At 31.9% G+C, this 13,274-nt stretch overlaps 1 protein-coding gene across 1 annotated transcript; it reads left to right on the top strand.

The window, feature by feature from the left end:
- The first annotated feature begins 4,200 nt into the window (after positions 1–4,200).
- Positions 4,201–13,216, top strand: LOC117209016 (lysine-specific demethylase 4C-like). The gene is made up of 11 exons (XM_033450571.1): positions 4,201–4,315; positions 5,065–5,861; positions 5,956–6,161; positions 6,260–6,615; positions 6,793–9,179; positions 9,253–9,435; positions 9,787–10,086; positions 10,417–10,608; positions 10,687–10,800; positions 10,905–10,997; positions 11,188–13,216. The coding sequence occupies exons 2-11, from the start codon at positions 5,085–5,087 to the stop codon at positions 11,284–11,286; spliced, it is 4,707 nt and encodes a 1,568-aa protein (XP_033306462.1). The 5' UTR covers positions 4,201–4,315; positions 5,065–5,084; the 3' UTR covers positions 11,287–13,216.
- The last annotated feature ends 58 nt before the right edge of the window (positions 13,217–13,274 follow it).

Below are 13,274 nucleotides of genomic sequence, written 5' to 3'. Positions count from 1 at the left end.
CTGAAGTTAATTTTAGAGATATAAATTATTCATAGCCAATCGAATTTCCCCGAATACGTATCGTAGAATAAATGTTTGTCGACGAGATTTGGACATTGACATTTTACATTAATTATTATCGTTGTAAAACATGATTCATGCATCTATAAAAGAAATTATTTTTGTTAACACAAGATTTCGATCTTGAATATAAAACTGATTTGTATTTTGATATTAAATTTCTCCCTTTTAACAATAACAAAAAATTAGATAAAAATTTAAATTTACACAAGAAAGGCATATATAGATTTTCTTCTAGACACTTAATATGTACTTTAAGCGAATCACTATGTATTTTGAGTCATTAGATATCATCTTTAAATGATCGAAAACAGAAAAGCTTGAAAAACTTAAAAACTATAATAAAGATAAAGTTGGAAAAATATCTAGTTTAAAAATAATAACTAAAAAATACTCGCTACACAGAATAAACATATTAAGTCGAATATCCATATTTCATTTGTTTTTCTTAAAAAAACGTTATGAAACGTATATGTAATATAGAAACATTTACACAGAATTTCTAAGGCTTTGATTAGCTACAGACTAGTTAGTTATTTTTAAGTAATTAACAACAATAATACAATATAAAGTAGACACTGATCAAGACGAAGAATTTATGTTTCCGTGAAATGATTGTTTATCACTTGCTATCAGTCTCTAAAATATCTACCTGTTTGAAAATCCATTCTGTGATAAATAACAGGTGTGCAGTCTGAGTGTCAGAAAACGTGATTAAACGCAGTCATTCAAGGACTTATCACTATAATATTCTTGCATTTATATTATACATACACTTATATACCTTTTTTAAAATACATTTACCTTTTTAATTCGTGCATTATCTCGCACAAACATATTGTATGTAGAAATATATTTATATAAAGGGATTCCCCTCATAAGTGGTTATTATTGCAACAAATTCCTGAATCACATTAAAACATTATATCAAAATACTACAATGCAAACATTAGTTGGAATATAAAACTATGGAAAATGTTTATGATAAAAGAAAGATACTAAAGAAAAATAAAAAGAAAAGAAACTATGCTCAGAACCAGAACTCAAGATTGTTTTTTCTGTTGTTGTTTTTATCTCTTTCTATTGTTGCCCTTCAGCTGACACCTGGAATGTTAATATCTTTTGACTGTCAAAATTTAGATATATAGTTCTAAATTGCTTCATATTAAGGTCTGTCTCATATAATGTAGTATCTAGATAGTACCTGTAGTAACAGACTCTTATGTACATTAACCCCTCAAGCGAGAAGAGCGGATATATTCCCTTCCATTAAACTAAGTGCCATTTTCCATTTCTTGTGGACGCTCGCAGTCGAGACAATCACGGTGCGTGTACAACCTTTTTATGAGAGGATTAGAAAAAGACTATGTAAAGGATTAGTGAGAACATTAATCACCTGTACCTGGAAATTTCACAGGGCCATTTATATTATAGTTTCCGATATGCTCTTATGTATTTCCATGAGTAAACAGGTTTAATGTTCAATTTACTATTTCTTTTGTAAAATTGTTTCGTTTTCAGCTCTGAATATCATGGTATTCTTGTCTACGACTTGTACAAGTTAAACTACCGCTCATGTGTCGACCTCCCTTCGTTCGTGTAAGGAGGTTTGCTCGCGTGCAGGGGTATTTTGACCGATTTTTAATTGTCAATGACTAAAAACTAAAGCCGGAAACACAATTTTTTTATTCTTGATTTCCGTCTTAGTTCGACTTCAAGAATCACCTCTTAAATTTCCTGACACTAGTAGTCGAGCACCTGTTGCAACACATGGTGGTTGCTAGTGTAATATTTTCCACCTAATAAAAAATAAAGTTCCATTTGGTGAATTAATTTCACATCAATATATTTCAGAAAAGCCATTGTTGTTGTAAGAAAGTTAAATATATTGCTTAAGCTTGCATTGTTGTTCATGCACAGATTACCGATTGTAGATATAATGTAATACATTTAACTTAATAGTACTTTCATGTATATACTTTATTATATTTGATAATAGGCTTTCAAGCAAACCGGATATAAAACGGCCTATTGATGAATTAGAAAACTTAGTTGGAAACTTAGACATAGAACATGTTATTAGAGTGGAAATATGTTCATGTATTTGGAAAGGAGATCAGGTAAAAGATAATACAATAGGTATTAAAAATGAATGCAAGTATGTAGTTAGCTTTTTATTCTATGTAGATTGTAAGAAATTATTTTTTATTAAAGATAAATCATTATATAGATGGCTACTGGATATAATAGTGAAGGACTATACAGTTTTAAATAGTAAACTTAAAAATCAAAATGTTTAAAGTAAAAGAAATATTGAAATACAAAGCATATTATTAGATTCACCATCAAGACTATCAATCCATTCCATTGTCTTTAAGCCAATCAAAGAACTAGTTTTAAAATAGGTAATATTATTAAAAAGTATTCTGTTTGTTAGAACACTATGCTCCTATTGTACTTATTATATTATAATTGTAGGAAGATGCAGAAGACAAGTCTAGACCGTTTATATGACTGTGATAAAAATGTTTCAAAACAACGACATGTATGATCATAGTAAAAAATTTGACGATTAGATATAACATTTAAAAATCATGTCTACTCTATTAATAAACGATACGTATTGATTGTAGAAGTAATAAACAAGATTTGATATCATTAATTTACAAATAAATCATTGTGTATAATGTAGTAACGTAGTAGAAAAATACTACACTCTATAAAAACACAAATGTTGTAATAAATATAGTAAATATAGAACAATATCAGATTGTCCCAAAAGTTTATTTCGTTTTATAAGGAAATAATAGATACACAACTGTTCGACCGTATTCACGGAGAGACGCGTTCGCAGTATAATGCGTCAACGAGAATCGTAAGTTCTCGTCTCGATACGTCACCACCATAAATCAGCCGATCCCTTATTTCGGTTAACATAATAGAGGTAGTTTGAATGATTTTAACACTGGGTTCACAGTTTAAATATCACTATTTATTTCCAACAACTTTTGAATGATGTACGTGTTTATGAGTGTTACGACCGAAGAGATTTATAATGTTCTTACCGAAGAGTGAATAGCAAGTTAAAGTGTGTTGATAGCAAGTGACGATCGGCGAAGATAATGTCGAGAAGGGAAACTAATGACAGATACTGGCCATCACCTACCAACGGTCGCTCTCGGGTGGAAGTGGCCTTCGAGTAACGGAAAACCTGCTTTTCCCGTGTTTACAATGATGAGTCATAACCCTAAGGAACGTCTCGACTTGAAGAATGTATTGTATAAATTAAGGGCCTCGACAGGCGAAAAGGCAATTAATGGTTCCTTGGGATTATTGTTGTTCCTGTTGACCATCTTGGTCTTGTTTGAGTTACAGGACGTAACAACATTCTTTTTTTTATATTATTTTGTCAGAGCAATAGAATAGAATGGATAGTAATAGAATTTCGTAGTAGTAGAACAAAATGGATCAATAAAAGAATATAAAACAAAACATGTTATGTATTTATTATTTTCTTATCAAACTTTTTTTTTAATTTTTAGCTTCTTAATAGGAGTGCGATTTACTAACATCAAAACATTTATTTAGATGAACGTATTTAAATTTATTCAGAACGTTTATTTTGTGTATCGATTAATGTTACATTAATGAAATTAATGAAATAAATTACATAAAATATAAACATATAAATATATCTAAACATCTAAGCACTATATACACATGTCAAAGATATGAAACAGAACTATAACTTTATTGTAAATGTATATAAAATTTGTAACTGTACATATTCAATAAATTGTGATAAACATTGAAAATTACCTGTTTTCTATTTCTACAATTATAAACATTAATAAACCAATATGTTTTAATGAGATATTTCGTTTCCATTATTACAAAGTATAATACATTTATTAATTTCCAACATTTCTAACGCTGTCATTTATATCTATAATTTAAAAACATCCACAGAAAGAATAAATATATCGTTTTGAATGTATTTAATACAAAATTTGTGTGAAAATTTCGATAAAGCTTTACGTACGTGACAAAATGCAAAAATTCAAATTTCCCGCTTGGCGCGCATGCGCTGTTGTTCTAGCGTCCCAAACTTATAGAGCAGTGAATGCCATCTTTATTAGTTGCATGAGACGCGCGGGGCATAGCGGTTGATGTGTCAAATAGTAAAATCCACCACAATATTTGGATGAACATGGTGTTTATACAGAAAAGATGATTTTTAACGTCCAATTTTGATGTAAGTAGCACATCGTGTTTAACGACGCTGTAAAAAGATCGTACAACCTAGAAACACGTTGATTTGTGTCGGTCAATATACATATCTGCCAACACGAGATTTCGTGAACACGGCTATCCTTAGGTGAAAATCCCTTTTTAAGAATCAAACATATGATACAAATCATTAACATAAGTTACTTTTTGGTGTTTAATGATGTATCAATCCATTTCCTGAAAACTAACAGAAAGTCGTAGAGAAGTTATTTTAAGAAGAATTTCTTGACAATAGATACCATCCATTTTGTTTATGCATCTCCGGCACGTATCGTCTCAAAAATATAGTACTTCGTTTTTTACTTCCCGTTTTTGAATGTTGTTGTTTGCGAAAACATCAATGAACAGAAAAGATTCATAACATTTTCCCGTACTTGTAGTACTATGTTAGTCTGTTTTGTAAATGTTTGTTTATTGTTAAATAACCGGAACGTACGTCCCGAAACTGTGTTTTGGTTTTATGTTTATATGTCATGATTCTTACAGTTTTATTTATACAATACATTTATGATTCAGGTTTTTGCAAATTTCTGAATGAATTATTTGGAAGATTACATCATATATTTTGTCTATAATAATACATATTTATGAGTAGCCATAATACATTCGTATGTTTTAGTTTAATATTTAATACTAATATAAAAGCTTTAATTGAATCAACTAATTCGAAAAATGTCATAAAATATAAAAGATTCACATTTTTTTCCTTTTCAGTAGAATAAATTGAGGAAAAAATGGTTAGCAACACCTCACGGGGAACTCCCCGTATCCAGGTCTTTAGACCCACATACGAAGAGTTCAAAGATTTTACCAAGTATGTGGAATACATGGAAAGCAAAGGAGCTCATAAGGCTGGCTTAGCGAAAGTAATTCCTCCGGTTGAGTGGATCCCAAGAAAAAGAGGCTATAACTTGGATGATATGGATCTCACAATTCCTGCACCAATTTGCCAGGTAGTAACTGGCAAACAAGGCCTTTATCAGCAAATTAACATACAGAAGAAATCAATGACTGTTAAAGAATATAGGAAATTGGCTAACTCTGAACGGTATAATACTCCTCGTCACTTTGATTACGAAGATTTAGAGAGGAAGTACTGGAAGAATATAACATATGTTGCACCTATATATGGGGCAGATGTATCTGGCTCGTTAACCGATCCAGATGTGAAAGAGTGGAATATTAATCATTTGGGAACAATACTTGATTATGTGAATAAAGATTATGGTATATCTATCGATGGTGTTAATACAGCATACTTGTATTTTGGGATGTGGAAAACTACATTTGCCTGGCATACAGAGGATATGGATTTGTATTCGATAAATTATTTACATTTTGGAGCTCCAAAAACATGGTATGCTATACCACCAGAACATGGCAGACGATTAGAGAGACTAGCTAGTTTTTACTTCCCATCAAGTTATCAAAGTTGTCGGGCTTTTCTACGTCATAAAATGTCTCTCATTTCTCCTCAAATATTGAAGCAACATTCTATTCCATACAATAAAGTAAGTTTTAATTATTTATGTACCCCAAAAATTGTTTAAAATAGTTAGTATAGAGATAAAAATTAGACTTAACATCTTTCTTTTCATCTTTTAGATAACGCAAGAAGCTGGAGAAATTATGATCACTTTCCCTTATGGATACCATGCGGGTTTCAATCATGGATTCAACTGCGCTGAATCCACGAATTTCGCTGCACCACGATGGGTAGAATATGGTAAAAGGGCTATACAATGTACCTGTAGTAAAGATATGGTTAAGATATCTATGGACACATTCGTGAAACGTTTTCAACCAGAAAGGTAGGAACAAGTTTTTACAAAAAAAGTCAAGTAAAATCTATAGATTTTGCCATCTTTAAGAGAGATTAAGAAAATTAATTTGGTATGATATATTATAGGTATGAATTATGGTTACGCGGAGAAGATATAGGTCCTCATCCTGAAGATCCTAAACAAACAGCCGCACCTATGCCTTCTCAAATGGATCTTCTATGTAGTAATAGTAGCAATGGTCAATTACCACAAAGTTACTTGAACGCTGCTCCAAAAAATAAACGACACACTATACATAAAAAGAAGAATATAATGGCAACAAATCCGGATGTTGACATGGAAGAATTAGTAAACCGTTCTGATATTCCACCAGATGTTAAGAAAGTGTTACAAGATTTAGAATTGGAAGAAGCATATGATCAACCAGATGAACAACAGTTGGAAGTTTTAGAAGATATATGGCTGAAAGCAGGAGAAATGGGTAAAAGACCTATCCTATTTATTATGATCGAGTCTTTTGGTCTCAATATATGTTCATGTTTGTCCATTAAATTCTTATCTATATATATAGAAAATATTGATTATTTTCTTTTAATCTATTTTAATTTTCTTCTGATCTCATCTTTTTACTTAATTTAATAAATAACTTCTTTGGTAGATGTAGATGAGGCTTCTGTATACGATGACGGTTACAATCGTAAAAAGAGTAGAAAAAGGAAGAAGAGGAATGCGGATAAAAATAAATCAAAGTCCAAGAAAGATTACAACAAAAGTATTACTGATGAAGTTACAGTAAAGACTGAAATAAAAGAGGAAGTAGACGAAAGCTATAACTTCTTGCCTCCTGCGGAGCAAAGTGCTCAATTACGAAGCGATGTAGTTCCAGGTAGTTCCAACGTCATTATAACAAGTGACGATATCGTTGGAAGCATAAAAATAGAAGAAGAATCTGATTTTTCGGACACCACTGATAAACCAGTGAAAAAGAAGAAAAAACATTCGAAGTGTGGAGAGCCAAAGAAGATTAAATCAAAGAACATAAATAAAACTAAACGTAAAAGTTTGAATGTGTCTATTTTCGATACCAACGAGCCTTTGGATGTGTCTGACGCCGACGTACAACGGAAACTTATGGCTATGCCAAGTCTTAATTTACACAAATCCTCAACAATTAATAAAGAAACCACTAACCATATATCAGGAACGACGACTTTTGCTGATAACGATACTAACATGAGTCCCATCAAAGAGAAGAATGTTATAAATATTACAAATAGCAGTCAAGTTGCAATTCCTACATATAGAGATACAAAAGAAATGGAGATTTTAGAAGATGATGTGGAACAGCAAGTAAATTTGTATGCGAAGAGTACAAAAAAAGATAGCATAGTTACAATAAAGCCATCATTTTCTAAGCAAATTCCATTGAAGAATATTTCTTTAGATCAAGTGAAAGCTGCTAACAAAATTGACAAAGCTGTGGAATCTGAATTCATCAGTGGGGATACTCAGATCACTATACAAGAAACGAAACCTGGCATTTACACCAGCTGTAAAAGTGTAGGAACGATTATAAGTGAAAGGTCGATACTTAATTACTCGAAAAAAGACATCATAAAAGCTCCTAGGTTGAGTGTGCTGAAATCAGCATATAATATACCAGCGACCAAAGTATCTCCAAAGGTTAGCACTGAGAAATCTATTGGAGCAGAGAGCGATACTCATGTACCACCCAAAAGCATAGTAATTTCACCAAAGAATTGGCCTATCGCCAAATCACAAGAACCTAAACTCTCGGGACCAAGCATAATGTTTTTAAACACTAATTTCTCTAAGCCACCGATTTTACAGAAGGAAACATCTCAAGAAGAAGGGAACGGAACGAAACGCGTGAAAGTTTCAAAATCTGTAACTCCATGCGCTATTCAGATACCACGATTGGAAGGTATTTTTACCAAAAATACAATTTTGGCACAACCATTAGGAAAAAGATCTTCTACGGATACATCGAAGATGATAGCAACCAAATTTTGGCAACCGTCTACTAGTAATAACAGCGTGTTCTTCTTGAAGGATATAAGAGACGACAAGCAAGTTCCTTCAACAGTTACGAACGCAGAAATACCTGAAGTCTCTGTTTCGTCTTCCCCGTTAAATTTATCGGGCAACAATACGTTCTTTTTGACCACAACTTCAAAATGCACAAACATTGCATTAAATTCTCAGCCCTCGATGATGATCGATTTTAACAAAAAATATTTACAGACCTCTACTTCCGTTCCAAGTACGGCTAGTTCCTTCGTGAAGATTATACCAAAATCGCAAGATCAGTTATTTATAAAAAAGCCAATTAATCAAAAGGAAGAAATCTGTAACAAGATCTTTAAGAGCACAGGTACGATCGTTAGCAATGTAAAGACCGTATCGACGCAGGTGGACAGTTCATTGGAAGTTATTAGCAAAAATATAAATATCACGACATTAGATACTGGTACACAGTACACTACAAATCATTCCAGCACGGACTTACAAGATTCTCAAAAATCAATTACTGTTTCACCCTCGCAACAGGAGGAACAATTTTCAAACGTAAAAGTAGTCGATGATCAACTGCAACCTCAGAATATAGAAAAGAGTTTGGAGAGTACCAGTTCACTACCATTGAAGCAGTTAACGAGTTCGAGACGGAAATTAAAAGAAAAATTGAAGAAAGCAACCACTAGAAAAAAAGAATCCACTGAGATGAAAATGGTTGCAGCAACGTCGAATTTGGAGGAGTCAAATATAGTTACGTGCTCTGTGGATCAATCACCTTTGGTGTCTCATCGTGTATCAATGGTACCAGGACATATATCGGACATGTTGTATCCTACCGTTCCAAATAATGATTTACTAAAAGCATTCAATGATTATTGGAGTGCTCAAATATCTCACTGTGCCATTTGCGCACCGTTTACCTCAAGTTGTAATGGACACGGCAGGTTAATGCCACCAGACTGGAAATATTGTAAGCCCACCGTTTTACCAGAGAGTTCACCGATATGGGTAAGTAGAGTTTCTCTTCATTTGACAATACAAATACCTAGAAGAAATATTATAGAAACGTTTTTTTTTTTAGGTATCTGCGAATATATTCGTTGCCAACTCAAAAGAACAAATGGTTGAACCGGAAAATGATAAGATTTTACGTTGTAGAGAGTGTCATGTCACGGTTCATGCCTCCTGTTATGGAATCACTGTATTACCTACAGATTTACGAAATTGGGCTTGCGATAAGTGCAAGGCTGGTAAAACACAAGTGGTGCGTATCTGTGGAATTTCCATTTTGTATAGGTAGACTATGGTTGCAGTCAACGATTTTTAATTAGTGTTCCATGCGATGTCCATAGGTATGCCATGAATTTTTAAAACATGCAATGCCTTACTATTTGGCTAGAATCACTGACCTCATTTCCCTTAGATTGTCAAATAAAAAACTGACTAAAACAATAGCTGTCCGGCATGAATGCTCTGTCTTCAATCTGCAAATATATACCGCAAAATTTTAGTAATTAATTTATGTATGATAAAAAATGTTGAAAGTCGCTGGGGATAACCATAGTCTTGTTTCTGTTCTTAACAAACTTTCTAATTACTTTTCACCATTACGTAGATGTGTTGTTTGTGTCCTATGCGGGGAGGAGCTCTTAAGCGAACCAGCGATGGTAATTGGGCACACATACTATGCGCTCTTTTATTACCTGGAGTCACTTTTAAGGATGCTATAAATAAGGACCCCATTAACGTATTGACTATCAAACCAGATAATGTTAAACAACAATGTTGTTATTGTGGGCAGAAGGATGGCGCATGTCTTAAATGTAGTCACTGTAGCAATCTGTTTCATCCGTCTTGTGGTCTCGTCTCTGGCGCTACGTTTACGATTCCCGTATACAATTCACCTGAACTTCAGGTATATACATCACAGAGAATAAGGGTATAATATATATAATATATAAACAATATACAGTAGAACTATATTTATTTGAATTTGTTGGGGGACAAATAATTTATATAATTAGAGTTCATATAATACGAGCTCATCAATTTTCCTCACGATCTATAATTTTTCGTTTACATAATAGAAGCTCACGTTTACATAAGTAAATTCAACTACCAAAAGTTCAGTTAATCGGTCATTACATAAAATTTCGTTCCAATAAATAGAGTTCTACTAGTATATATGTGTAAAAATCAAATATATGTGAAACTATGTTGAAATTATAATGGGGGTTATGTATAGGTAACGTGTGACGGACATGACGATGGAAAAGAAAAGATACCACCGCTTCGACAAGGAGAAACTGTTTGGGCAAAGCATCGAAATACACGATATTATAAGGCCAAAGTAGATTCCATACATGATACTTTATTTTATATGGTGACGTTCAATGATGACAGTTTCAGCGATGATTTATATCCATCGGATATTATGGTAAGTTCTTATTGTACACTCTAATTTCATTTTCTATATGAATTTTATCTTAAAGTAGAATTTTATTCTTCTTAACAGAATTACGATCCTGGAAATCCACCACAACAAGGAGCTGCAGTTGTTGTGAAGTGGACAGATGGCAACATGTATAATGGTATTTTCGAAGGTACAAATCACCGGATCATGTATACTGTAAGTAATTCATAATTCTAAAAAAAGTATCGTAATATTAATTTTTATTAATAACATTTTTAAATCTTATCATTATATGATATTATTAACGTTTTTAATTTTAGGTAATTTTTGAGGATGGTTCCCAACTTCCATTGAAGCGAAACGACATATACAGCTTACAGGAAGATATGCCAAAAAGAGTTCGGTCACGTTTGGTGAGTTTAGTGACAAACTAATTTATTCCGCCGTGAATACTCTGGTAGGATTTTTAGAAATAGGATTCTTTTTTTATACGATTCACCTGACTTTTTTTTATTTCTGTCGTTTTATGTTTTATCTATAATTTTATTCCTTTATCACAAACTTATGTTGACTTTTTATTGTTTCGATTGATTTTTATTGAAGTCTGTTGCGACCGAAATGAAGCACCGGTATCATCTGTATGGCACGGAGGATGAATCGGAGGTGCAAAGAAAGGTGAAACAGTCGAAACATTGTGATTAGAACGAAAAATTATATACGATTCGTTGTAAATAATCAATAGAGACAAATAATCAATTTATTGTACATACCATATACGAAACAATTGTACCTAATCATTTGGTCTTTTCTAAACGTATACGTTGTTAAGAACAGACCAAATTTGATAAATTTTTACTTTTCTTCATTTTCGTCTCGTTATCTTATTTCTCTTCGTTTTATTCTTTCTTTCTGTTTCGTTTCGCTGTTTTTTTAATGTCTCTCTTATTTTTAAGTATGCCATAGTTTATTGATTGGATTCGTTGTAATAAAGATCAATAAATTATACTCCAATATTGTCGAATGAAAAAGAAGTTCAATATTGATGTTGCAATATCTCTTCGAGAAAAGAAAGATATTAAGGAAACCACAGTGTTACAAATTACACCTCCCTTCGACACGTTTCATTCATTCATGGCTATAATTAAAGCAGCTTCGTTTTTAACTATTTATCATGTAACTAGTATAACTAACTAGTAACGAACTAATACAAATTCAGAATTTGTTACGCAAAATGAAAAGAAAGCATAGTGTTTTTCTTGTTCTCTTGTATTTACACGCAGTTAGAATGATTTATTGTATTCGACAGATTATTAAAGACAGGATGATGTCATTCAGCAAATTCTTAAGCATTAAAGAAGAAATAATAAATTTTATGCTATATACTTCTGTATATATTTGCAGAATATGCATAGGATTGAAAAGTTTTTAAGCGGCGAGTCTCGTATAAAATCTCGTAATTGAAAAAGAATTTTTTACTTTGTTTTATGGATAGAAGTAATCGAAAATTGAATATTTCAGAGATTTGCATTGCATATATCTTGGTAAAGATCATGTTAAATTGTAATGCGTCACTAAATGCGTGTGTAGAACTGTATTTAAAGGCGTTCATTATAATAAACCACTGTTAGAAGGGTTCAGTAGTTATTTGCGAATATATGTTTAATGTATAGTTCCTTTTGTATTTTGTCATGTCATATTTATTCTGTAAAATTTTTATAAATAACAAATGTGTATGATATATGATATATAAATTATCATACTGAAAAATATAACAAATTACCCCTAAAAATTCAGTGTGCGATGTATTTCCTTAAAGTACAATTTTTACATAAGATGTTTACGAATACATAATCCTTGATTCATTCACGTTATAGAAATTAATAATGTATTTCTGTTGATTACAGAAATGTTTAGCGAATTAAAAATATAACTAAAAATTTTTTAAATTTTTCTGTGACGACTATTGATCCCTTTAACGTGGCAAGTCATGTGAATTATCTTTTTTGCTTTAGAAGAGTATCATTAATAAATCACAGTACTTGATTGTGTGTGTTCATTATAAGATTGTTCAATAAACATTTATAACACGGAAGAGTGTATTATCGCCATGAAAATCTATTCTTATTTTTTATTCACGTTAAAAGCATGCTATCGATACTCTTGCATCGTTTTAGTATGGTTTCTTATGACGGTATGTTTTTTTCATGTTTTTCTTGTATGTTTTGTTTGATTGTATCATGTTCTTAATATAGTGAACACTACACACAACAGTAATCATAAGATATATCTGTATGTATATTTGTAGAAGAAATTTGTTATGGAGTTGTTGGTATTCATATGATCTCTTGAAATTCGTTTCCTGTAAAGATTTCATTTAACTCTGAAAGCAAAGATATGTGCGTGCGCCCGCGTGAGACGAGCTATAGTTTTGTCTTAAACTTACGTAATTTATGCGAAAGGAAATCATCACTTTTCCCCTGATCACTTTATGATATCAATTAAGATAGATTAGGGGAAATGTATTAGTGTTTTATCTGTATATGATATTAATGCAAGAAAAAAAATTAATAATGTATCCGAGTATAGAAACAGATTGGATACACAACGTAAAATAAAAACTAAATATATAAAATAGCCCTTTTTCTTTCTACATCACTATTAGTTTTTCTTTTTAACATTAAAAAAATGCA

This window comes from Bombus bifarius, unplaced genomic scaffold, assembly GCF_011952205.1.
Source record: "Bombus bifarius isolate JDL3187 unplaced genomic scaffold, Bbif_JDL3187 scf7180000008165, whole genome shotgun sequence".
NCBI lineage: Eukaryota > Metazoa > Arthropoda > Insecta > Hymenoptera > Apidae > Bombus > Bombus bifarius.
The sequence above is the reverse complement of the archived record's forward strand: the minus strand, read 5'-3'. Positions and strand labels throughout refer to the sequence as shown.

What these genes read in the sequence shown, in the direction of transcription:
- LOC117209016 (XM_033450571.1), top strand. Translation starts at nt 5,085, where the DNA reads ATGGTTAGCAACACCTCACGGGGAACTCCCCGTATCCAGGTCTTTAGA. An exon ending in CAGAGAGTTCACCGATATGG is followed by an intron (nt 9,180 to 9,252) that starts GTAAGTAGAGTT and finishes TTTTTTTTTTAG; the next exon opens with GTATCTGCGAATATATTCGT. An exon ending in AGGCTGGTAAAACACAAGTG is followed by an intron (nt 9,436 to 9,786) that starts GTGCGTATCTGT and finishes ACCATTACGTAG; the next exon opens with ATGTGTTGTTTGTGTCCTAT.